The 26,678-nt window shown below is 34.6% G+C and overlaps 3 protein-coding genes across 7 annotated transcripts; 2 read left to right on the forward strand and 1 right to left on the reverse strand.

The window, feature by feature from the left end:
- LOC109335139 (D-3-phosphoglycerate dehydrogenase 2, chloroplastic-like) lies at positions 4,167-8,480 on the forward strand. 3 transcript variants are annotated; one of them, XR_002106181.1, is made up of 8 exons: positions 4,167-4,673; positions 4,887-5,106; positions 5,713-6,089; positions 6,503-6,613; positions 6,721-6,816; positions 6,975-7,280; positions 7,758-8,183; positions 8,224-8,480. XR_002106181.1 is itself a non-coding variant. In XM_019571228.1 (7 exons), exons 1-7 carry the CDS (start codon positions 4,278-4,280, stop codon positions 8,121-8,123), a joined length of 1,872 nt encoding a protein of 623 aa, XP_019426773.1. In that variant the 5' UTR covers positions 4,167-4,277; the 3' UTR covers positions 8,124-8,480. The 3 variants fall into 3 exon arrangements, 1 of the variants encoding a protein (XP_019426773.1); XR_002106180.1 differs by having other exon boundaries at positions 8,239-8,480; XM_019571228.1 differs by having other exon boundaries at positions 7,758-8,480.
- LOC109335155 (snRNA-activating protein complex subunit) lies at positions 11,111-15,575 on the forward strand. 3 transcript variants are annotated; one of them, XM_019571264.1, is made up of 7 exons: positions 11,111-11,731; positions 12,772-12,860; positions 12,941-13,028; positions 13,710-13,808; positions 13,915-14,040; positions 14,117-14,377; positions 14,458-14,985. In XM_019571264.1, the coding sequence occupies exons 1-7, from the start codon at positions 11,360-11,362 to the stop codon at positions 14,491-14,493; spliced, it is 1,071 nt and encodes a 356-aa protein (XP_019426809.1). In that variant the 5' UTR covers positions 11,111-11,359; the 3' UTR covers positions 14,494-14,985. The 3 variants fall into 3 exon arrangements, with proteins under 3 accessions (XP_019426809.1, XP_019426791.1, XP_019426800.1); XM_019571246.1 differs by lacking the exon at positions 14,458-14,985 and adding an exon at positions 15,103-15,575 and having other exon boundaries at positions 11,120-11,731; XM_019571255.1 differs by lacking the exon at positions 14,458-14,985 and adding an exon at positions 15,103-15,575 and having other exon boundaries at positions 11,121-11,731; positions 13,713-13,808.
- Positions 16,514-26,448, reverse strand: LOC109335180. The gene is made up of 8 exons (XM_019571289.1): positions 26,259-26,448; positions 25,986-26,169; positions 24,662-24,724; positions 24,407-24,549; positions 23,894-23,931; positions 23,774-23,819; positions 17,445-17,609; positions 16,514-17,048 (listed from the first exon to the last, which is right to left on the reverse strand). Exons 1-8 carry the CDS (start codon positions 26,374-26,376, stop codon positions 16,876-16,878), a joined length of 930 nt encoding a protein of 309 aa, XP_019426834.1. The 5' UTR covers positions 26,377-26,448; the 3' UTR covers positions 16,514-16,875.

Here is a 26,678-nt window from a genome sequence, read left to right on the forward strand (position 1 = left end):
GTTTGTCATATTAAAGTCTTGAAATATTCTGATAGAAAAAGCATGATAACAATGGAATAATATCGTATTAGTTATCAAACTAGTCAGGGTACTGGTATAGTAGTATGTTGGTTTACTCGGTGGTTCACCAGTTAAATTATTATCGATGAAGTTAGATGTACATATATTTTATACTAATATTAATGTTGAAAAATGTATATGGTAAATCATATTTTAGATGTATAAAAATATAGCATATATGTTTTTGATCCTCCATATCAAGTTTTTGATAAAAATAAATTATTTTCATTAAAAAAATAATTTTAAATGGAACTAATCGGTATGATTGATATTGTTCAATTGAAAATTGATCATTGTGACCAGTTTTGACCAATATAGTTACATGGCCAATATAAATATTATATTGTACCGGTGTTAAAATCTAAATCGGTTGAACCAGCCAGCGCATACCGGTTTTGATAAGAAAACTAGTAAAGAGCTAAACAAGATTAAAAAGTATATGTAGATTTAACAATATAAGTTTATAAAGGTCATTATTTTTCTCCTCTACTACACAATTGTTTTTACACCTCTTTTCATAATTAAGAGGATTATGAAGCTATTTTATATTTGTAAACACATAAACGGGCCTAATCCCAAAAAAATCAAGATAAACTAACAAAGAAGGTCCCCTAAACTATAAGTCAAATAAACAAAGGAAAATATGCAAGAAGATGAAGAATCTCATCAGTGATATAAAACATATAATAGATTGAAAATTAAAAGGTTAATTTTTTTTTATATAGTACGTGTTTCTAAAATTCTAATTAGAAAAGCCTATTGTTTTTAAAAATATATTTGTACATACACGGTTTGTGGGGTCAGCCCTCACCTAACCTTACGTCCCACTTTATGAAGGGGATTATTGGTCTCCAACTGTGTCTCATTCTATGTCTCAAACCAATCATATATTAACACGTGGATAAAATAAAAAATTTAAAAATAAAATGAAGTATTCTGATTGACTTGGGACATAAAGTAAGACATTATTTAGGACATATGATTTCCATCTCTACTTTAAAGTCCAAGTAGGAGGCTTATCAATAATATCTAACATATTTATATAGTTGTACTATTGACTAGTGACCACTCACTCATTGGTAGTGGTATTGGGTGGATACTAATACTAATTATGACTAGCTATCTAATTGACGATGAATGTATCATACCTGCTTTATCAATTTGATTTGACCATGATGCAACCCAAATATATTTGGATTCTATCGGATTTAGATATAAGTTTGAATTCAAAAGTTAGATCTAAACAATATTTAAGTTAGGAAATGGATAAATATGATTCGGCACATCTCATCATGACTCATTGATCATGCAAGTACGTTTATTCATACAGAATAATGTCATCTTTTTTGTCAAAAATATTATTGATTGTCTAATTTTTCATTATACATAATTAACAATATATACACATATATCATTTCATATGTCAAATTATATATTTATAATAATAAGGAATATTGCAAAGACTTTATTTAAACTATATATCAATTATATTTAGTTGGGTTTAGAATTAGGTTTAGATTTAAAATTTGGCCCAGACAATATTTGAAATCAGATTAGCTTCAAATCTAAGTCTGAATTCAAAAAAATAATTTACATCCAACAAAGGATAAGACTTATCTGCCAATGTTAACCTAGGGATTGTACCTTTTTTGTTTGGCTATCCGTTTCAAAGAGATTTGGTATATACATGCAGGATCAAACTATACACTCCATAGGAATAATCATAATCATTTACATAGTAAGAGTTGTAATTACACTTTGCTACTCCTTTTTCATAAGGGGGCATCATTAATGAAAGTAAAGTTTTTTATAGTATAATAAACGTGTTTCATAGAGATCTTGGTGGTTGTCTCTTTCTTTTTCCCTTCCTATATGTCCAAATTTCACAGTATCAATTTGTCAGTTGTTCCTAACGTCATTCTTCAATTTCAGTGCTCACATGCTTTCACTTGCACACAAAAAATTTCATTACAGCTGAATTTTATATTCTTAAATGAAACCTTTGACTAAATGAAATTAAGATTTCTAATAGTTATACAGCTTAAATCATACCATATAAGTCTCCAGCACGAAATCATATATTAAATTGTGTATTTCATTAATCTAATCATAAGTATATTTTTATGTTGTTAATGTAACATTTTTGCACTTTAATAACATATCAAATGTCCACTTTTAAAATATTTGATTGACTTCATATTAGTGGGTTCTAAATCCTTCAAAAAATAAAGTAAGTGGTGCTAAAATATATTTGTCCTTTTTTTCCCCTTGTGATACATAAAAGTTAAATTAAAATTGTATTTAATAGTATACTACTAGATGTTCACATGCCCAACATGGTGATTGATTGAGAGAAAACAAAATTGAGCAAGTTGTTAATTTTTAAATTGATAAATGTAAGAGTTCCTGCCTGTTTAATAAGGAGTGTGAAGAGTATTAAATGCTTCCACTTGAATCCAAATTCAAGTGTCAGTGAGGGTGAGAGATGGGACAGAGATGATTATTGCATTATGAATCTCATAGACCCAAAGTGCACATGTTTTTTTGGTGGAAATGCACAATGGCTCCAATTCGGACTACTCAGATTGAACTAGTTAAAAAAAATGTTTTATCAAACTTTAAATGTTGGTCATCTTATTTTTTTTTAGACACATATAAGTATTAAATAAGTGATTAAGGGATCTAGTCATATTTATTTCTTGCTCAATTTTAGTTGGGTCTAATTTTTGAATTTAATCTCAATCCTATATCTCATATAACTCAATCATATTATATTTGGAACAAATCAGCTTAGGGGATATGGTAAGTCATTGTTCCTCCCTAGTTCAAACTATAAATAATACACTCTCATCTCACCAACCCTGAAAAAATTAGATGAATGGAGATATTTTATTTAAGTTTTGGATTGGTCTATTGCTGACCCTACTATTTACTTTTTTATAGCATGGACACTGATTATGCCCAAAGTTGTTTGTCATTAACAAAAATAAGGCATCTCTCACTAATGTTTGAACGAGGGGATTTTTTATGGTGTTTTCATGATGATGGTATCAAATTATGAGTTTTAATTATATGTTGATTTTATAATAAATATTTACAAATCAATAGTGACTAATTAATTCTTGTATATTATATTCTTGAAAGAAGAAAAATTATGTTGTCTTACCCATTAGGATGGTCATTAACACTTAGAGTTCGTATTCGAGTTGAGTTTTGTATGAGAAGAAAGAGAGAAGACTTAATTGTCATCTCACAAATATCTTTCATAATTCTCCAAAAATCAACTCAAAATAGGTAAAAATATTGAGGTGAGTTTACTGAATTGATTATTGAATGTATACCACAATTTATGAAATAGAGGAACTTGAATATAGGACATGTTACTAATTTATGATGAGTGGAAAACCATATTTGTAGAGCCAATTCAGATACATTATTTTCTTGTTTTGTAAGAAGCAGCAGCTTTATGGAGAATAAATTAAATATTCCGTAAATGAAGTAGTTTAGTGCCTAAGCTCAATGTTCACCATCCATATTCCATAATCACTTTTCTATGAATTGAAGAATTCTTACCCACCCACCACAATTATTTTTAACAAAAAAGTAGTCATTTAATTCTTCAAACAATTGGCATAAATATCAATGTTGGTTGTGTGGTTTAAAATACAAAGTTTAGTTCTCTTTAAACAAAATCTCAACCTTAGGCATTGTGATTGGACAAAAATAAATTTAAAAAACTTTGCCATGAGTATTCATTACTTAAATGAATATCATCTGATATCTCAACCCCTATTTTTCACATAAATTACAGTTAGGATTAATATCTTCCCATGATAAAACTGAATGTTGAGTCTAAGAAACATCTCCCTTTTTTAACATCCCAACCCAACTATATATATATATATAAAGATATGTTGTCTCAACTAATATGTTAAGTATTAGATCAATAATATTAAAAGAAAAATATAAATAATAATAAACATTTAATTATTTTAATTTAGATAAATATGTTTCCATTGATCCTCCAGATGGCTCAGAATATAATTTGGTACAGCAAGATTGTCGTCCAATATATATAGCCAAGTCTTGTGTGAATGAAAATTGTTCCCTAGTCATAATAAAAGACCCCTCCTCCTCCTTCAGCTTTTGAGAAACAAAACAAGAACATTGAGAGATAGATCTAACTAAGCAAACTAAAAGAAAGAAAGAAAGCATCCATGTCCATGGCAACCTCTACTTTGACCAAACCTGTATTCTCCTCATCTTCCTCTTCTATTTCAAAGCCCACCATAAAGACTTCTCTTGTTTCATTCAACACCAATCCTATTATCCTCTCTCTTTCTAAAAAAAAACGTTCCTTTGTGGTCAACAATGTTTTGAAAACAGTTAAACCAACACAAACCAATGATGTCTTAGGAGCTTCCAACATCTCCAAGGATGTTGGAAGTTTGGTTTCGAAACCAACCATCTTGGTCTCCGAGAAACTTGGAGAAGCAGGACTTCAAGTTTTACGTAGTTATGGCAATGTTGAATGTGTTTATGACCTTTCACAACAAGATCTATGCACAAAGATATCAGCATGTGATGCATTGATTGTGAGAAGTGGGACAAAGGTAACAAACAACAACACACTCTTGTTTGTATTCACATATATTCTTTTGTAGAAATCTGTAGTTATAATATAAGAACGTGTTTGATGGAACGGGGTATTCTTCGATCTCTTCTTTTATTGTATGTGAATGTCATAATGTCAAGGTCCTGACTAAAGGGTTCTTATGAATCATCAAAGGCCGAACATGTTTGATAGATGTTTGTGTTTGTTGCAGGTGACAAGAGAGGTGTTTGAAGCAGGGAAAGGGAGGTTGAAAGTTGTTGGAAGAGCAGGTGTTGGGATTGACAATGTGGATCTGCAAGCTGCTACTGAGTTTGGTTGCCTTGTTGTTAATGCTCCCACTGCCAACACCATCGCCGCCGCCGAGCATGGCATAGCTCTCCTCGCGGCCATGGCCCGGAATATTTCTCAGGCTGATGCCTCCATCAAATCTGGTAACCCCTTTTATCTGTCTCTATGTGAAAATTCAGATCAGATTCATATTATCTTTATTCAATTGGAATCTAAGTTAATGATTTAAAATCTTATAAATTTGTGGTTTCCATAAAAATGTTTTCATATTTTGATTCCTTGATTAAGGTAGTAACCAGACATTGATCAACAAGAGTCATTAATAATCACCTAACTACAACCAATGCTAGGTACTGTTTAAGATCTTGGTCAAAATTGTTAGGGACCATACTCTACCATAACTTATCAGTGTTTATAGGACATTTTTGAGAGAAAAATTTCTTTACTTTTCGGTTCACAATGCTTGCAGATGACAATTAATATACTTATTAAGGGATAAAATGTTTAGAAAAATTATAGCAGTAAAAGGTTGAGAATTGATTTGCTTTAAAGTGGCATAAGAAACCTAAAGACTCAACAACAAAACTATAACTTTGTAATTTACCACATGAGAGAAACTTGTTAAAGTGGCCTAAGGATTAAAATAGAGGATAATAAATACCCAATTTCTACTACTATTACTGTTTATTGCTCTCCTTTGAATATGTGTGGAGAGTGAATTTATTGACAAAGATGATACAATTTTGCAGGAAAATGGCAAAGAAGCAAGTATGTAGGAGTTTCTATGGTTGGGAAGACATTAGCAGTGATGGGATTTGGAAAAGTTGGATCTGAAGTAGCAAGGCGCGCAAAAGGGTTAGGCATGAATGTGATTTCACATGACCCTTATGCTCCAGCTGATAGAGCACGCGCTATTGGTGTCGAATTAGTGTCCTTTGATCAAGCCATCACCACTGCAGATTTCATCTCACTCCATATGCCACTCACTCCAACTACTAATAAGATACTCAATGATGACACTTTCGCAAAGATGAAGAAGGGAGTTCGCATTGTCAATGTTGCTAGAGGAGGAGTCATTGATGAAGATGCATTAGTCAAAGCCCTTGATAGTGGCATTGTTGCTCAGGTTAACCCCTTTTACTCCAATTTTTGTTTAGTTATTACTGTTTTCTCATTCAGTTGTCTACATTGTTATATAAAATGCAGAGAATGCAGTTTTGGAGACTGCAAAAACTCCTACTGCAATTACGGTTGTGGATTGCAATTTAGAGTCTTTGTGTTATCTAGAATATGTTTGGACTGATTGAATGGAGGGGATTGAAATGGAATAATAGTAGGCTCCATTGGATTAAATTGTTTAAAGTAGGATTGCAGATACTGACTTATTATTCACTCCATTCCATCCTACAATATCAAAACATTGCTGTTGTAACTTTGTTCTGTTTTCCATTATGTTCCACCTATCCTTAAATATCCAAATATAACCTTAATATGTATCTCAAATGACTAAGTTTTTGTTACAATTTGCATATGGAGCAGGCAGCTCTTGATGTCTTCACTGAGGAGCCTCCATCCAAAGACAGTAAACTAGTGCAACATGAGAATGTGACTGTGACACCTCATCTTGGAGCTAGCACAAAAGAAGCACAGGTTTGTTTTTCTTTTAGCCCCTATTTTCAATAAACTAATTCTGTTCTTTAACATATAGCATCTTCTTCTTCTTCTTCTTCTTACCAAGTTCAATATTGACTCATCAGGAGGGTGTAGCTATTGAAATAGCAGAGGCTGTGGTTGGAGCATTGAATGGTGAACTTTCAGCAACTGCTGTCAATGCTCCAATGGTTGCTCCTGAGGTAAACATTGTATATTCTTTGTTCCTATAAATGATAATCATTTTAATTTAGTCCTTATGACAATCATTTTCATTACATGGCATAGTAATAAACAGCATAAGGTGATGTACAAAATTGTTTGAGAAATAACATAACTAGTTTGGTGTTGTTGGGATCAGGTGCTATCAGAACTTGCTCCATATGTGTTGCTAGCTGAGAAGTTAGGTAGGCTAGCTGTACAGTTGGTGTCCGGAGGAAGCGGAATCAAATCAGTGAAAGTAGTTTATAGATCAGCAAGGGACCCTGATGACTTGGACACTAGACTTCTAAGAGCCATGATCACTAAAGGTATCATTGAACCAATATCAAATTCAATTATCAACCTAGTGAATGCTGATTTCACTGCCAAGCAAAAAGGAATTCGCATAAGTGAGGAAAGGGTAGTTGTTGATTCATCTCCTGAGCAACCTGTTGACTCAATCCAGGTACAACACTTCTGTTATTTTACTTTTCAATGTTGTATTTGATATCCACTGTGTCTCCTCAACTAACTTATTTAAACTAAAAATAAGCTATATGATGGTGTTTAGTAAAAGGACTTATTTCAATTCGAGCTTATAATAAAGCTCGTATTTGATAAGCTACTTAATAACAACTCTTATCTTATCAAAAACGGGCTTATAACGACATAAACCCCTATATTTGATAAGCTCGTATAAGGGTTTATGTCATTTTACACCTATCATCCATATCACCAAACAGTTTTGATCCAATTAGCTAGCTTATCATCTTTCACCTCCTGGCTTATAAGGTAGCTTTCAGGTAGCTTATGACCTAGTTGTAGTATACATCTATTTGTTTATATCTCACTTTTATCTTTTCTATAGATTTAATCACATCAAAAAGTTCAAAGTGTTAGCAAATGTGTTCCATAATTGGTGTAACATAAAACATTATTGCAGGTACAAATATCAAATGTGGAGTCCAAATTTGCTAGTGCTGTCTCAGAGGGTGGTCAAATAAGCATTGAAGGAAAAGTGAAGTATGGGGTACCACACCTCACATGTGTAGGGTCTTTTGGAGTTGATGTGAGCTTAGAAGGGAACCTTATTTTATGCAGACAGTTAGATCAGCCAGGAATGATTGGTCATGTTGGCAATATATTGGGTGAAGAAAATGTGAATGTGAGCTTCATGAGTGTGGGAAGGACATCCCTTAGGAAAAAGGCTATTATGGCTATTGGTGTGGATGAAGAACCAAACAAAGAGGCTCTAGATAAGATAGGAGCTGTTCCTGCCATTGAGGAGTTTGTATTTCTCAAGCTCTAATTGCTACATGGATTTGAATCAGTGAACTTTATAAAAGTAAAATAGCCATTGATTGAAAAGAGAGAGAAAAAGAACATAAGTTTTGGCAAATTTGTATTTTGTTACTGTATAAAGTGCATTTGCACTTCAGTGTATCTTGATATGTTTTTATATATGATAGCTATAGTGGTATTTTAGTGGACAACAAAAGTATGTACTATCTATTTTGAGGATATGTATGGGATGATTGAGAATAAAAGTCGCTGGAAACAAAATCAGCCAGTAGTGCGAACTTATCTGCTACTAGTTTTGCCCTTTAGCCAATACCATTGTTTCAACCTGTGTTTATAGCTTTACATAAATACTTGATATTGTTATGATTGTTGTTTGTCTCTTGTAATTGATTGGTGTTATTATTGTTGGCAAGAAGCTTTTGATATATTAAGCAAGATTAACATTGTCTAAATCTACTGCTAGCTGTGACATTTTTTTAGTTCTTTAAATTTGTAGCATTTGGCATAACATATTATGGTGGTGCAGTGGTGCTTACTATAATATCACTGCACAAATTAAATAGGATGTGAAGAAATAAGTATATCACAATAGCCATGCTTCCCTATTCCACTACCATTACCATACTCATTACAACATATTTTTACCCTTTTTGACCATGCATCAAATTACCCTTTGAGTGTCTTATTGAGTAGTTGATTATATTTGTACTGATAAAAAGAGGACACAGTTCGGTGCATGAGACTTCCACCGTGTAGGAAAAATGAAAAGTGGGTTAAGAATAAATCTAGAGGATAATAAGTTATGGTTGAGATCTTCCTGTAAAATTAAGTTTTAACTGTTGTATTACTGTATCTATACATATAATCATTCTGGAAAAGTATTATGGGTTCTGCCATGAATGAATAGAGCAACTTGATATCCAGTTCTTTGGGATCATACCAGAGGAGGCATGCATCAGATTTGCAACAATGGGTTGAGAGATTTCTCTTGTTTTGCCTCAGAAACTCAACTAACCATTTATCCAGGTCTGATAGTGAAAAATCCCTCAGCCAAACTATGTATTAAGGCAGCTATGTAATTGAGTAATGGGCTTCCTAGACAGAACAAACTCTCCAATGATGAAGTGGCTAATATTCATTCCCACTTTGTTGGGTTCAATTTCATCACTAGTTACTAGTGCTTCCTAGTCCATGAAAGTGAGTTTTACTGTTGAATTGGACATGGTCACACTTTTCTCTTGTATAAAGGAAAAACCTTCCCAGTTGGCAATTGGGTAACTATAAATATGCAATATATGCAATAGTGCCATTTGCCTGTGGGGGCAATTACACATGATGCACCAGAAACTGTGTGTGGGGCATTATGCATACAAATATTTTTGCATCCTACAATTTGACAATTGACATGAATAGTGACTGGGCAATACAAAATATAGATAACAAATTTCAAGTGCCAATTAGCATAATCTCACTTACTGTTCCATCATCATTCATTATTTTTAGGTACTATCAATGATATCTACTGACTCTATGTCTAAACAATTAATATCTTTCAGGATGTGTAGCTATCCCTCCCAAGAATTGAAGACCTCTTTCTAGGATGTAACGGGACCTTACACCACTAGATCAATGTCTTGTTGGTATCATCATTCATTATTGAATGAGCCCCGGAGAATTTTGGTCTATTTTTTATTTTAACTTTGCTTTATATATTGATGCATCCTCAAATGTGATCCAAATGTCATGTTTGAGATTGATACTGCATCAAACATGCAAGCATTGAATTCCCTTGTTACAACACATATTTAAGTTTATCTTAGGAATAGGAATGAATGTTGCTAAATGAACTTATTCAATAAATCTATGACCCAACTAAACTTAGTTGGTGAAGATTCTCATATGAAAAGGAGCTTAAAGCATAAGTAGTTTAAAGTAAAATTATTACAAGATTAGGCATGCTAATCCAAAATGGCATAGACATAAAAACACAAAGGAGTGATAAAGAGCGGAAGCAAAGGTTCCAATGATCCGAAATCAATTAGGGGTGTCTGAACGAATAGCTGATGAAAAAACAAGTGAAAAAGTAATCAGAACAAAACAGATCAAATTAGAGGGTAATAAGAAACATTGTGCAATCCAATAATGATGTAGATCAAGATGCAATATTAATAAAAAGACAGAGAGAGAGAGAGAGAGAGATACTTGGGTTTTGAGGCTTTCCATCGACCCATTTGGAAAAGGAGAAATGAACCTTCTCACGGTTAATAGATTGAGATTTGAGAGGTTCTTTGAGACAATTTCTAACCAAATTAGCACATATGTTTGAATATGTTATGTATGTCATCCCTGCTGCTCTCCAAAACGGCACTGCTCCACTTGACGCCATTCTTCTTCTCAATCTCTCTGATTCTTTCGATGTTGTTTGTATCTTGCCCTTATTCTTATTCTTCTTATTCTCCGCTATGGGCCCCTATGTGGACTCAACAGACCTTGGCCTCCAACACATTCGAATGTGACCCATTACGGGTATTATCCACAATCCAGGTAGCTATATTTTCTTTTCCATGCTTTTCATTCACAATAATATCTGCGCATCAATAATATAAAGATTTATACCCATTTATTTTATCATCAATCATTCATATGATTTTTTTTAAATGTTAATAATAATAATGAAATATTGATGATACAATGTGTATATATTTTTATCTTCAACATTTATCCTCCTCATACATTATTTTAATATAATGTCCTATTAATCTAATAATATAAATCTTAAGGGTTCAATTTAGAGATAAAGAGTAGCTAAGATACAAAAGAAAAAAAAAAGCATTAGGATTTGGTTAGAAGTCAAATTAGGACAATGTTGTTTTTGTCTTGTTTTTTTTCTCATTAGTATAATAATGCACAATCCGCACATGCTCAGCTATTCATTTATTAGTATACATTCCTTTTCTTTTCTCTTCAAATATTACCAACAAAACTCATATCAACAAACACAATAAAATCCCAACACAGACGTGCAATAAATCATCTTCTGAAATCACAAAAGCACCAAACACTGTAGAAACCATCTTCTGAAACCTATGTGCCTTTATTGTTGTATTCTCGTCTTGTTCAAGGATTAATATACACAAAAACATGTTCTGTTTTCTGTGCAACCTCCATACTCATAACTTCGCTGTGTTATGCATATAATTGTTGGATTTTCAAACCCTAATTCCTAACTGTGTATCTATCTAAATGGAGGAAGAGGGTGCAATAGAGTCTTCAATTCCAGATTCAAGTGAATGTGATGTCTCAATTCCAAGGGGTGGACCCATTTATATTCCTAACATGCTTTCTCCTTCCACTACCCTCAACCATTTTCACTCTTCTCTTCTCTATCTACTTCAGGATCTAGACCAAGAACTACTTAATCATCATCATCATGATGATCTCTCGGTTCATGACCTTAAAGTCTTCACAGACCATGACTTAATGGATATGACTTTGAAGCAACTCTTTCATGATAGGGAGAACAACGAAAATCACCCACCACTTTTGGACCAATCCAATGACAAGAACTCAAGAAGAAAGAGAAAGAGAAAAGGATCAAATAATGCCATTCTTCAAGTATTTCTAACTCCTTAAATAACTCATTATGTTTCATTTCATATTCCTCTTGAACAATAAATTTTATTGAACTTTATTTGTGTTGTTATCAGTGTTTGAAAATTGCGGTGACTGTTGTGTTTACCGCGAGTATGGTCATTGCGGCCGTTGCGATGCAGATTGCACTGACTGCGGTGTGAATTATTTTGTTATTAAAAAATATTTTTGAATTCGATGTGGTTTGATGCTGTTCAAATGCGGTCCAATGCAGCCGCATCACTGTAATTCGGAGTCACACCACAATTGCAGTATATTGCGGTGGTCACCGCAAAACCGCAATATTGCAGCTGCGTCAGTTGATGCGGTCCGCAATTTAAATGGTGTTATGTATAATATGGTTGGTGCCAAGTTGTGAACATCAGATAATGCTGTGACTAATTATTTTAGTTCCACTACCTGAGATGCAGTTCAATGATCGAAAATGGCTTTAAGCTTTATTTTAACATGATTCCATTCTGGTGCACTGCATCAGATATAGTTTAATGGTTAGGACCATGTAGATAGAAATAGATAAATTCTTATGCATGACAACATTATTTTAACAAAGCATCTCAATTAGATTTTCAAAACGGTTTTGGAAATGGATTCTGAAATTATGTCTAGAGCGAATTCCTTATTAGCTGGTTTTGAGAATGGTCTGGTTCTAAAATCCCTAAAACTGGTTCTGAAACCTGTTTTAGAACTACAACTAGTTTGGTTTCGGAAAACCAAAACATTGATTTTTCATGCGAGACAAAACCATGCCCATTCCTAGCTATAATTTTGTGTGAAACTCATTTCCATCATCTAATAGTGATTCACCATTCTCGGTCTCTACAAATAACTCAGACCAAAGAATCAATATATGTCACCAGATCAGATATAATTCAACCTATGTGCAGAGTAAACAAAATCATTAATTATTTTTACCACAAATTAAAAAAATCCTAAAGCATGTTTTAAGTTAAGTATGAACATCAAATATTTCTCTTTAATATCCAGTCTCTCATGCAATTTTCCAGAGTGGTTGTCTAGAAAAGGTGGAGCAAATTGTGAGAATTAAACATAAGCAGGAAGAAGACAAGGAGGCAGTCAGACTTAATTCATTTAAGTTCGTATTATGAATATTTATGTGATTATTCCATTTTCTATATAATATCTGATTTCAGGTATCTTGTCTTTGTGGTTTAGTCCTTCTTGCAAGATCACTGAATCAGCTCAAAGTTCTACAAGAGTTGAAAGGATGAGATCCCTTAGGTCTACGAGTTCCATTAGAAAGGTTGCATTCTTATTCTCATCTGATTATTACTGCATATAAAATTGCCTGCTTCAACTTCAAAAATTATTTAAGCTGTATCATCTTATATGACGCCTTCTAAAATTTTGGCTTTTTGTCTTGCTACACTTTATTCCTCTATCTGTTGGAGAACTTTACAATGTGGGGAACTTTACAGCCAACTAAAATTATTTAAGACCATTAGAAATCAAATTGGCATTAAATTAAGGGTTCCTTTTATTGGTACATTTTAGTCTTTTTTATATTGTTACAAATTTTATCCATTTCACTACTATCTTAAGTTGGAGGATGAGCCGCAGCACAACAGTAAGGTTGTTGCTTAGTGGCCAAGAGGGCACAGGTTCAGATCTTGGTAACAGCCTCTCCACTTGTGGGGGTTAAGGTTGTGTACATCTACCCTCCCCAGACCTCATAGATGGGAGTCTTGTGCATTGGGCCACCCTCATCCTTCTATCTTAAGTTGTTTTTATCATTTTGTTGAATGATAGCAAAGCTGATAGTGGTACTTCCTGGGTTTCCTCAGTATTCAATCTATTATATTTGTTCCAGGATTTGCTCAATATTAATGCTATAATTATAAAGATATGTTAAAAGCAAAACTGAGTTTGTATGCATCCCCCTTCATGTTTATATTCCTAGCTACTCTTCTGGTTTGATGTTTAGCAGGTCAACACAGTGAACCTTCAGGAACAGATACCTGTGCTGCATCCAGAGGTTGTTTTATCTGTTGAGGTTTACCATAATGTTCGAAAGCGTGTCAAGGTATCCAGTGCCATGCTGATTTAATGACAACAAAATTCAGTATCCAATTTCTGATCAACCATAAAATAGGTAACAAGTTGGACCTCTCTGCTTTTTGTTTTGGTAGACCCAGGAGTTGTTAGTTCTTGGAGGACAAACTCTTAGTGCTTTAAGGGACAAGATCTATTGCTCAATGGACCATGTGATGCAAAAAGCTGAGCAGAACGACCCTTCTGGTTATTTTCTCATTGAAGTAAGTATCTTTATCTGCTCTTGTAATAATGTGATTATTTCTTCATTTAATCTGACAAGAAGTGACTTCTTTACAGGATGTATTCTACAATGATTTGAGGGATCCGTCTGCTATTGACTATTCCAGACCTATACTGGATTGGCTTCAAAACTCCAAGGATGAGGCACAAAAGAAATGGGAGTATATTATGAATGGGGAAGTACAGCAGAAACAAAAATCAATCATGGGAGAAGTATCTGCACCAGACTTGCCTCACTTCACGTCGGGGGAGATGCACAAGATACATTTTTGTGACTTACGAATTCGACTTGGTGCTGGATACCTCTATTGTCATCAGGTAATTTCTTATTGTGTCTGAATTATTATTTGGCTGTTGACTTCTTCGTATTTTTTTATTTTTCTTATTATGCTTTCAAGGAGGTCATTGCTCACAAAACTAGGTGTGGTAAATGACGGGAAAGTTTCACAGAGGTTGTGTAACTTCACAACAATATAATGCTTTCAAGTTAAGAGGGGTAACTTGAAATAACATGATTTAGCCTCCAAGACTGATGCTATACGTAGGTTGTCAGTTTTTTGGAGAAGAAAGAAAATTTCTGTAAATGGTGACTATTCATAGGTGGATTAGCAGTGACACAAGGGAGATAATATATGCAAGTTCTTTTCTAGGGTTGATGGTGGAAGAATTTCTAAAGCCAATATCTATTTATCTGCACTTATTTGTGACGGTTACAATTTCCAATTAAACTTTTGTTAAAATAAGGTCAGTGAATTGCAAGTTGGTTTAAGTAGAGCACAAGGCCATCAAATCATCAATGAATGATATATAAATTAAAAGGAGATATGGTTTTTTTAAGCCGTAGTGAAGGTAAAATGCATCGCATTTGTGGAGTCCCAACTAGGTTGGATGATATTTTCATATCGCCTACCCCTGGCTATCTGAATCCAGGTTGACATGGTGTTTTCTTATTTATAACAGTAAGTTTTACGTGTGCAGTTTTGCTTTAAGTTGTTAGAACTTGACGATATGGCTTTCTTCTTCTTCTCTGCCTGTATCTGCAGGGTGACTGCAACCATACCTTAGTAATACGAGATATGAGGTTACTTCATCCTGATGATATGCATAATCGGGCTGTTTATCCAATAACCACTTTTCAACGGAAGTTGATTTTTCAGAAATGTAGTGTTTGCAATATATTCAGAGCTACAAAGGTGACAGTGGATGACAAATGGACGCCAAAAAACCCTTGTTTCTTTTGTGAGGAATGTTTCGCCCTACTTCACCTTGATGAGGATGGCTCTCCATTGCATCATGGCTATAAAGAGTATGATTATAACCATGATTAGTTGTTGTTAGTTAGCCTAGGAAGAATGTTTAATAAGTTGTTGTTAGTTAGCCTAGGATTAAACATTATTCTCTGCTACTTGTTACCTGTTGGTTGTTAATGCAATATAGGACAAGTTTTGGCATTTTAAGAATTGTTTTGATACCCTCAACTTTGTTAATCTCTGAGTCATTATGTGATTGGATTGAATCATTTCTTTTCCTCAGTGCCACTAGATAAAGAATAAGAGTTATGCTTCCAGCATTTAATAGTCTTAGAAGAAGAAGAAAGACAGGAAAAATCATTGGCTAATTTGAATTTAGTTTTGGAAATTGAGGAGTGAGGAAGCAACGTTTTCCCTTTAACCATTGTTTACTCATTGGCTAGAATTGCTTTCTTTCACAACACAGTCCTCTTCTATGCCCAAAACACCCTCATTGGTAACATGTACAACCTTTTTATCATTTGCCTCCTCATCTGGTACCATGGCATTCCCTAAAACAACTATCATTATGTCAATAAATTGCCTTTTTGTCCATTAATTCTTTATAAGGAAAAGTTAAAATCAATGACAAAAAAGGATAAACCTCTCCCAAGTTTTCCCTTTATATATTGGTATTGGTATAGAAAAGGGTGATTGATTCATTTCTTTACCTCTTTACTTTTTCATACATTGATCACTATAATTTAGTAGTTAACTCATTTTTAGAAACTCTAATACTGTTGAAAATATTGCTGTACTCAGTTTCTCCTATTGTCTTCTTCCTGTTGAATTATTCATTCAGTTTAGTATACAACATCTTCAATTACGATTCAATCCTTTGGACCCTTCTTGTACACATTACTTAGGTGAAATAACAAGTTTAGAGAATAGAGTATAAAATTGAGATAAAAAGGTATGCACCGACAATATAAGAGTTTTTTACACTGTCACTATATCATTCATAAATTTATATTTAAGGTCTATAATATTTAGTTAGTTGATCAATCTTGGGCTCCCATCCTCCAACAATCCCACAATGTATCTTATATCCATGAGGACCACCTTTGACACTCAAGTTTTTTTTCATACTAATAGACCATAAATGATTGTAGTGTAAGCAGCAACTACAGTGTTATATTAGTGAGGAAAACGAAATGCAAATTGCTCGTAAGAACTATACTTGGATTTTAAAGAGAAAAAGTGAAAAACAGTACTTCAGAGTGTTCAATCTTTTAAGAATTCTTATCCTAATATTTAATGCCTACAAAGTACAAACTAAATTGAGTTTGCATGAAGATATTAAACATTACTATGCTCAATAATGTAGCAGATACTTCTCAGTTCATCTTATGTTACCACTACCTATTATGTAACACCACATCAAAAGTGCCATTCTCTCAACTAGGCCTACACTCAATTCCTTTGTACAAAAACAGCATAACATGAAGTGGAGTCATATTTCACTCATGCATGCCTAGTAAGCTTCTCTTTCCACACATCACCACTTAATAGATTCATAAACTTTCTTCACTGATCTTGTAACAAAGTGTAATCCTTCACCATTAAAATATCGTCACATAATTTTCGGGGAACTTGCTCTAACTTCTTTCCTTCTTGCCATGCTTGCCCCACCAAAACCCCCGGACCTAGATACCGAACATATATAACAAGATGGTCGTTGAAAGGATAAATATGTTTATCTGCAAAAACCGGAAAAAAATAGATATTAAATGAAATTGGGGTAAGCCATGACTTTAAACAATGGCATGACCATTCTGCATGTATGTACGAAACAATAAAAAAAAGCTTGCCCAGATCAACAGATTTTCAATGAGGATTAGAGTAACTGTAGCTAATAGTTTTTTTATAGGATATTATCCTTAATACAAATAAATACTATTAAAGACCAAATTGAAAAAAATTGTACATAATAAGAAGTGAATTGAAAGGTAAAAAAATCACATATAGGGACCAAGTTAAAAAGGGGCGTCATGTATAGCGACCAAGAGTATAGTTTAATCTAAACAATATTAGATATGAGCTTTACAATCAAGAGTATTATTAGTGCTTTATGAACGAAATAAGATAGCCCTTACTTGGTCTTGGAAAGCCTTGTGGAAGTTCTTTGATATCATATAGTCCATCTCCAAATTCATACGCTAAATCACAAGGTTGCTCAGTTGACATCACTTCCTTAAGTTGCCTCACGGTAAAATATAAAGGGGTAAAAGAGTTGGTAAATGCATCGAAAACCGATCCACCTGGGTTGTTGTGAAATTCGTAAAATATGTTAATAGTAAGTAGGAGCGAATTTAAACTTGGAACAATGAAACACGATGCAGCCATGAGATACAAAAAACAAGCCAAGTAGCACAATGGAATTCTTCAAAGAGACTTAGTTGAACCACAATACACGGGCATATGAATGAAATTCAACATGACTATACAACCTCTTCAATTTTCTTCTATAGTTCTATACTGATCAAGATCATTGATTGAAGCATTATGATTCAGAAACCACAATTTAAGGAACTAATAAACAGTAACCACTAAACAATTAACGCTTGCGTGACAATATAAATGGTTAGATTTTTTTACTTTTTGGACAATGAGAAGGGATTACTGGTTCAATATTTGGGATCAATTAGTTTCTTTAAATCCCTTCCTTCTCTGTGTAAGTATTGTGCATCTAAAAAGCATAATTTTAACATTTTGGATTAATACGGACAATCCAGGTACTGCAGGAAACTAGAAATATCAGAGTTCCTAATAAGTACAGAGTTTAGTTGTCAAAATATCCTTTAGAAAAAACTTCGAAAGGAATTGGCCAGGCATGGAAAGCATAAAAAGAAAATACCTTTGATGCCACAAGAGGAGTGTAAAATCTACCGGCAAAGAAGAGGATAATAAAGGGAGTCAATCCCGATGGCAGCCAGAAGTGTTTAAGGATATCGCTTACCACTTAGACCAAAAGCTATAACTGTTAGCCAAGGTGCAACTTTATTTCCTTAAGCCTTACCAACTAGTGGCACTGTTTGATTTGACTCCGGCCCCACTGGGCCTTTCCAAGGCAGGACAATCCCCCTCTCAGCACCTACCGTGCTATCCTGAGAATCAAACCCGTGACCAGGCAGTTTAGCTAAGTTGGACCCCAAAAAGGAGAAGTCAAGTCCCATCAATTACAAAGGAGATGTTGGACCCCAGAAATCCAATATTTGTTGGACACGTCCGCGATAGCGGAGGCTCCAACCACCAGGGAGTTCCATTGTTACTAGGTCATGGGAAGAGTGAAAAGGTATTGTAAGAGACCATGTTTTGAACTAAAACCTTAAGACAATGGTTTCATGAGTCTTTTGCACTTATAAATTCTTCCACTCATCTCCTCGTATCCATTATGAGATTTCACACTTGAATATACACAACAATCTCCCTCTCAAATGTAGGTGTCACACACTTACCATTATGCTCCCCTTAAGTCCACCATGTCCAGCTGAACCATCAACTATGATACCACTTGTTGGATGCATCTGAGACTGAGGAGCCTCCAACCACCAGGGAGTCACATTTTTACCAGGTCATAGAAGAGTAAAGAGCTATCATGAAAAACCACGTCTTCAACCAAAACCTTAAGGCAATGGTTTCATGAGTCTTTTCCACTTATAAATTCTTCCACTCATCCCCTTATATACAATGTGAGACTTCACACTTGAATATACCCAACAAGAAAAACCATTACCAGTCAGGTTTGATTCCCCTTTCCCAACCTCTTTTCGAGGCTAATAATAGAAATTACAAAATGCAACGGATATGTGGGAATCGGAAAAAAGAATAGTGTGGTGGCAGAAGGAAATGAAGATGAAATAGAGGGAATTAATGGAGATGGAGAAAATAGACAAAATTGTCAATGAAAGAATGAAGGTTGAGGAATGTAGAAGAAAAAAGGAGGATATATTTTTCATACAATGTGAGAGGGATCAAGGGGTGTCATAAAAGGAGTGAGGTTAGTCAGTTGGTGAGGAAGGAAAATATTGATTTTGTAGCAACATGGGAGTTTAAATTAGAATTGAATAACAAGGGCATTGGTTGGAATTGTGGGGAGTGGATACCTTTGAGATGGAGTTCAAGCCATCAGTTGGAAGATCAAGGGGAATTGTGGTGCCATATGCAAGGACGGGCCAGCCTGCTAAAACAGAAATCGGGAATAAGGTGGTTCAAGGAAGGGGGTGAAAATTCTGCATTCTCATTTCTTCCACAAATGCATGCAGTCAAGAATAAGAAACAATTGTATCTAGGCGATAGAATTAAACGGAAGATAGATTAGAGCCTAAAGCAGTTAAAGAAGAGAAGTGCCTCTTCAGAGATATAAAGAGGTGGAGAAGACCTGTTTTTGTGCCATTGTCGATCAACAAAATTGGTGACGAGGATAGCTTCAGGTTGATTAAGTGGTTGGAGGATGATGAGGTTGAAATTTCTCTAAAGGACTGTGACAGTTCAAATAGGCCGGGACTGAATAGCTATAATGTTCTCTTTATAAACAGATGCTGGAATTTTATGAAAAGGGATATAAAAGATTTCTTAGAAGACTTCTTTGTAAAAGGTAACTTGGTGAAAGGAAGCAATGCATCGTTTGTGAATTTAATTCCAAAAGTTGACAATCCTGTGAACTGGGAAGAATATAGACCCATATCACTCATTGTCTGTATGTACAAACTTCTAGCCAAAGTTCTTGTAATTGGGAACTGATTTAGGAAATCAGTTAGGGAAGTTACTCTCTTGTGGAAGGAGTTCTTCATCATTGTATACACATTTTCAATACAAGTTACTGATCAAGATCACATTGATCTTGCATCTATTCTTCTTCTATTTTCTGTTTCTACATTCTGATTTGATACCAGTTCTAACACTGGTAACAGAGCACCAATCTTGGTGCCTGAGGGAAGTGAGATCCACCAATTCTGCTGCTAGGGCTACGAATCGCACTTGTGGAGGGATAATACAGGAAATCGCAGAAGTAGAAATTGATTGAAGAGGAAACAAAAATCTGATTTTTGTGACATAGAGAAGACACAAGCAAATTCGTGAGGCTAGGGTTTGTGCGAAGAAGAAGACGATTGAGTGGTGACGTGGAGAGGACGAAGTCAGAATCTGAATGCTAAGGTTTGGATGTTGGAAATAGTTGAATTACAGTAGGAGAAGAAGACGAAGCATTCCAAGATTTGAAATTCTGAAATTTAGATTCAGAAATTAGGAATTTGTGAAGTTTTGGCGGAAATTAAAAAAAAAAAAAAAAAAAGAAAAGAAAAAATTTCAGATTGGGATTTGTCTGAATTCTTGTTGAGAATTCGGGATTGGTTGTTAGTTAATGGTGTCTACACGAAATATGGCACGAGACAGTGATAGTTGGAAACAAGAACGTGATAAGGATGCGCACCGGCGGGAGAAATGGCAGAAGTGGGAGATTGCAATTTTTGCTGGCGATGACGCATTCGAGTGGACTCACCGGTTGGAAAGGTACTTTCAGTTGAAAGAATTATCGAAAGATGAGAAGATGCAAGTGGAAGGGAAGGCTTTAAACTGGTTCCAATGGTGGAAAAGATGTACTCCTAGGCCTTCTTGGGAAGGGTTCAAGGTGGCAGTAATTCGGAGATTTCAACCTTCGATGATGCAGAATCCGTTCGAGATACTGCTGTCTTTGAAACAGGGGGGAACCGTAAAGGAGTTTGTGGAGGAATTCGAAAAGTACGATGGGACCTTGAGGATTATAGATCAAGAATTGGTGAAAGGAATATTCTTGAATGGGCTCAAGAAGGAACTACAAGCAGAGGTAAAAATGTATGATTTACATTCCTTATCTGAAATTATGCAGAAAGTCTTGTTGATAGAACAAAAAAATCAAATGGAGAATAAGAGTTTGGAAGAAGCTACGAATCAGAGCATCCCTTTGAAATTATCATCTGAAAATCCATGCTCAAGTGTTAACTCTCCTTCTGTTCATGCAAAGGAGGAGGAAAGTCTTTCAGTTATTGTTAATTGTGTACAATCTGTCACTTCATCAACAACGGGGGATAATGAGATTTCGAAAGCTAAAGACCTTCAGGGAGTCACGATGAGTGGAAAAGTTGGGCCCCCACAACTAGGGGTGGTGGCTAATAAGCTTGGAGGAAGACACAATTCTATCAATATTGGTAATAAATCATTTGCTTTTGGACCAAGAGGTCAAGATAATGGTTTTGTCAAGACAATGAAGTTAACGCATCAGGTAGAAGGAAATGAGTTGAACAAATTTAGTGACCCTCCAGGAGATGCCTACTTAGATGATTTATTTCATCCATTAGATAACCAATCTGGATACAAAATTCTCCTTCCCCTTGAGGACAAGGTGATTCTTTTAGAGTGGGGTATTGATAGGGTAGGCATAGGGTAGTAGAAAAGAGATTTGTTGTTAGGAGTTGTTTGAATAAATAAAGAGGGAATTCCTTGAATACCCTTACTAGTTAGTTAGATTAGTGTATTAGTTGTATAAATAGAGGAGGGAAAGCTTGTAAGAAGTAGTTTTTGGAGAAGTTGTAATTGGGAACTGATTTAGGAAATCAGGTAGGGAAGTTACTCTCTTGTGGAAGGAGTTCTTCATCATTGTATACACATTTTCAGCAATAATACAAGTTACTGATCAAGATCACATTGATCTTGTATCTATTCTTCTTCTATTTTCTGTTTCTACATTCTGATTTGATACCAGTTCTAACAGAGATCCTCTATCTCCCTTCTTATTTATAATAGCTACTGAGGGACTACATGGTCTACTTGAGAATGCAAAGAAGCAGGGGGTACTAAAAGGAGATGAGGTGAGAAGAGGGAAGATTGAGACATGCACTTACAATTTGCAGATGACATAGTGCCGTTTGGGAAGCAACGGAACAGAATATTAAGATGTTCAAATGCATTCTTTAGATGCTTTGAGACAGTGTTGGTCTAAAGTTCAATTTTTTCAAGACCAGTCTAATGTGAATAAACACATATCCAGAATAGGCTGGGAAGTATGGGTGATTGGCTAAAACAAATACTTGGGTTGCCCGTGAGTGCAAATTACAGGCGTGTTTCAACATGGCAGCCAAGAACCCAAATGATGAGAAACAAGCCAATACCATGGAAAAACAAGGCTGATTCCCTTGGTGGAAGATTAACCTTGCTGAATACAGTTCTAGCAAGTACCTATATATATGTTCTCTATTTACAAAGCTCCAAGAAAGTAATAGTAACTCCAGAAATACTTAAAAGGAGGTTTCTTTGGGGAAGTGGGGTGGATCACAAAAGGATGGAATGTGTATGTTGGGATATAATATGCAGAAGGAAAGATGGGGATTGGGGATCAATAACTTGGAGAAGATGAATTTAGCAATACTAAGCAGATGGAAGTGGAAAATGACACAAGAAAAGGAGATGCTGTGGGTTAATGTTTCAAACCAGAAGCTGGAAAATGTTTGTAACAAGGATGATTGGGGGGAAATGAGAGTAGGAGATGAAAACTGACTTGGAGAAGGGAGCTATTTCAATGGAAGAAGGTTTTGGAGGGTGAGCATTTATCTATGTTATCTAATGTTCTTTTATTATAGTGAAAAACAGATTGTTGGATATGGAAGGGCTGTAAATCTGGAACTAATACGGTTAAACAGGTTTGCAATTTCCTGTTAGGCTGTCAGAGCAATCAAACCAGGTGGATACTGCTTTGCTCCATCAGATTTGGAATAAAGTGATGCATAAGAAGGTGACCACATTTTCATGGAGGATGATGCAAAAGAGTTTAAACACGAGTCAACTTACAAAGAAGAGGAGCTTTGAGGGAAGATTCATCTACCTTATGTGTATTATGTGGTTCGGGGTGTTTCAGCTATTCCTCAGAAAAGTGATACACTGTTTTGGCAGCTCGGAGGCTTATGGCCTTCTAAAGAGGGATGTGAGTGATGGAAAGTTTTGTTTTTTTGCTATTTTCTGAGTGTTATGGCACTGTAGGAACTCTACAAATGTTTCTCAGATCTTTGAGAGCATTCAGGTATTGTCTTGGGGCTGGTTAAACTATAGAGGATGGGTGGGTGGGTGGATGGACACAACTTGAAAGATTGAGATACACAACCAGCATCCTGTCATGAGAAATTAGGATGGTGAAGGATATGGATGTTTGGATAGTTTAGATTGTACACAAGGTCTCTTTATGTAATTTTTTTTATCTTCGTAAGGGTTAGATACCCCTTGTACTCTCTTTTACTAGTAATTGTTTTTTATTGGTGATAAAAAAAACTTCGAAAAAACAACAGAAACTACAATATTGCAGGAATTTGGATATATATATATATATGGTGGTATCAGTAGTGTTGAAAATATTGATAGGCATACTTCACTAAATGAGTAAATAGTATAAGAAACTTACCAATGAGTCGTCCATAAGCCTTCCCATCCTTGGAAGAAAATATGGCCTTAAAAAGTAGAAATACAGTCAACCAAAGTCTTCAAATATACTTCACAAGTGCAAAAAGCTTTTAAAGTTTACCTTCCTGAAGGAATTTATCCAGGAAATTGGCATTGGTCCTATTAAAAAATTACAATGTTATTAATAACCTTAGCTTCTAAAGTTGAAGGCATGTTAAAAATGAAATGTTAATACCCACGAAACCATGGCAAATATTTTCAACCCAAATTGAGAAAATTGAGGTACGACAGGCAGAAGTTGGGAAAAGGAAGCTACCAAAGAAGGCAGGTCAAAGTTGCAAGGAAAGAAACATTACCAATTCAATTTAACGAATTTTATGATTCCAGTAAAATCAAATTGGAAAAACCTTTGGTATGATGGCTCATGAACAAGAGATGGGAGGGAATTTTGACCACTTCGACTGAAGTCTAAATGATACCAGGAAACAAACTAGCTTATAAATAAACGGTCTTTAATGGAACTGCCTTTTTGTATTCATACAATATGCTCCCTAATCTCGGTACAGAACACATTAACTGTATTGATCTTAAGTATGATTAAATACCAATAACAACGGTGAATCACTTTACTAACCTCCACTTGTACGGCAGTTATAATATTCAAGTTTCATCACAGCGTCATTGTTGGAGTTGGACAACAATGTAGATGCACTTTTCTTTACTAACTTTGAATTCTCGTACCGTGTTCCAGCTATCTGCCAGGCCATTGATATAAGTCTGCACAAGTCTCCCAAAGAGACCAATATTTCTACACAGATTAGATCAATATGGCACATAAATTTAAGCTTCACCTGCATTAGCATTAACAAAAAAGGAGCAAGGAAAAGACCTAGGTTTTAATAATAGCAGCAGTCGATGGCGCCTTTCCTCGGGAATATCTTCAATTTTTTTCCTGAACATACAGGTGAAGAGAATGAGTGAGTCTATGTAAGAGAAGGGAGGGGGAGAAGGGTTTCTTTAAATTTAAGAACTATCATTGTTACAATTAAAACATCACCAAACCAAGAACCTAGATACATTAAACTAGCTTATATTATTCAGAGTATTTGAATCTTAACATAAGCAGAGAGGCATTAAATGGGCACAATTGAATTATATAAAGTCACTGTTTCCCTTTTCATGATCTACTTTTCAAAATTATCTGCATCTTTACATCCTTTCGTCATATTTTAAAAGGGACCTTCCAAGTTCCGAATTTGATTCAGACAGAGAATTGTTTTGTTCAGTGAATTACATTATATTATACAGAGAGACAAGATGCTAAAGAAATAAGGGAGCATTTGATTAAACAGCTTAATTAAGCACTTATTCATTTGATAGTCTTTTTTGGAATATACTAAAATGAGCTTATTTTCATAAGATTATAAAAATAAGCTGTTTTCATAAGCTTGTGAACATAATGAGCTCTTTGTATGCTCTTCCAAACACCCAACAAATCCATCTAACAAAAGAGCAAGCAACAAGTGAGTGAGAGTAACCAAATAAATAAAGTGTTTCGTTCAATAATCACATTCACATTATATTTATACAAAGAAAGGAGTGTCTAAGCACTTGAAATAAACAACGTAATTAAAAAATTAACCAATAAGCTCTTTTGAAATAGGCTAAATAGAGCTTATTTCCTAACCTCCCTGATAAGCTTATTGAAACAAGGTAGAAAGAGTTTATAGTGAGTTGTTAAGCTAATCTGATAAGCTTATGGAAATAGCTCTATATAAGTTCTCTGAGACCAAAGTTCCTTGCCACTTGGACTTACAACTTAATTAATAAACTTTCTTTTAAGTAATACAATAATAGCTTAGTTTCATACGATTATTTGAGAAGCTTATAGGAATAAGGTAGAAATAGTTTGGTAGCACATCTTTGGTCCCATAAAGTGTGTCACTTATATGATTGGTAAAAAAACACTTAATTATTTAACTTTTAACTTCAATATGTTTTCAGCCACATGAAATGGAATATATTTGGGACAGTAGATGTTTCTCCGAAAGAGTTTATAGAGAGTTCATAAGCTATTTTTTTAAAGGTATTCTTATAAGCTGATGAAATAAGTTGTTGACATAAGCTGCCTATGTATAATCACTTAAAAAATAATCATAATCCTATAATTGAAAAGATGAGGAAGCAAATGAAGGAGATTGAGTAGTAATTACCAAAGATATGAAGCAGGATTATAAGAAGAAGGGTCTAAAGGGATCAAATCCTTAGGAGGGTCAAGAAAAGTGATAACATCTTGTTCATCCAAATAAGCTTTTTTACCATTTTCAAGTATTTCAAATGGCTTATCGTCCCAACCAGAAACAAGTTGATTATTATTGCTTCGAGATACACGCAATCCTGCAAAGAAAGAATGAAACTTTGGGGTTTAATTTGATTTGGGTAATAGTAAAATGAAGAAGCAAAATGTGGTGTAATTAGATCGTGACCATTGAAGTGTGGAGAATGAAGATTGAGGAAATGAGTCTGAGTTGGGTGGTGGTGGTTCTGCTTGTCTAGCCAATAACACCAACTTGGTGATGTTAGGGTGATTGTTCTTGTCTCCATCGGATGGAATACAGAACAAACTCACTCAATCTCAGTGCTACTTTACCACATCCATATACACAAAGTATCTCCTCTTCCCCGTATAAGGGTATAGTACCCCAAAAAAAGTAGTAAGAAGATGAGTTATATCTTCCCGTTAATAAAATAAGATTATAACATGTAATTATTTTTTATAAAAATATTTTTAAAATTAAACAAAATAGTATATATATCATATTTTCGCTAAATGGAGAAAATAAATTATCTCTCATAATAAAATCGCTTACAATAACTTGCAAATAATTAAATTTCACGTCTATCTA

The sequence above is a fragment of the Lupinus angustifolius genome, chromosome LG02 (genome assembly GCF_001865875.1).
Source record: "Lupinus angustifolius cultivar Tanjil chromosome LG02, LupAngTanjil_v1.0, whole genome shotgun sequence".
Lineage (NCBI taxonomy): Eukaryota > Viridiplantae > Streptophyta > Magnoliopsida > Fabales > Fabaceae > Lupinus > Lupinus angustifolius.

Excerpts from the sequence above, each read along its gene's own strand:
- LOC109335139 (XM_019571228.1), top strand. The coding sequence starts at position 4,278 with ATGTCCATGGCAACCTCTACTTTGACCAAACCTGTATTCTCCTCATCT. Across the intron at positions 6,090-6,502 it reads ATAGTGGCATTGTTGCTCAG|GCAGCTCTTGATGTCTTCAC; the intron begins GTTAACCCCTTT and ends CATATGGAGCAG. Across the intron at positions 6,817-6,974 it reads CTCCAATGGTTGCTCCTGAG|GTGCTATCAGAACTTGCTCC; the intron begins GTAAACATTGTA and ends TGTTGGGATCAG.
- LOC109335155 (XM_019571246.1), top strand. The coding sequence starts at position 11,360 with ATGGAGGAAGAGGGTGCAATAGAGTCTTCAATTCCAGATTCAAGTGAA. Across the intron at positions 11,732-12,771 it reads CAAATAATGCCATTCTTCAA|AGTGGTTGTCTAGAAAAGGT; the intron begins GTATTTCTAACT and ends GCAATTTTCCAG. Across the intron at positions 13,029-13,709 it reads CTACGAGTTCCATTAGAAAG|CAGGTCAACACAGTGAACCT; the intron begins GTTGCATTCTTA and ends TTTGATGTTTAG.
- LOC109335180 (XM_019571289.1), bottom strand. The coding sequence starts at position 26,376 with ATGGAGACAAGAACAATCACCCTAACATCACCAAGTTGGTGTTATTGG. Across the intron at positions 26,170-26,258 it reads TCATTCTCCACACTTCAATG|GATTGCGTGTATCTCGAAGC; the intron begins GTCACGATCTAA and ends CTTTCTTTGCAG. Across the intron at positions 24,725-25,985 it reads AATCCTGCTTCATATCTTTG|GAAAAAAATTGAAGATATTC; the intron begins GTAATTACTACT and ends CTGTATGTTCAG.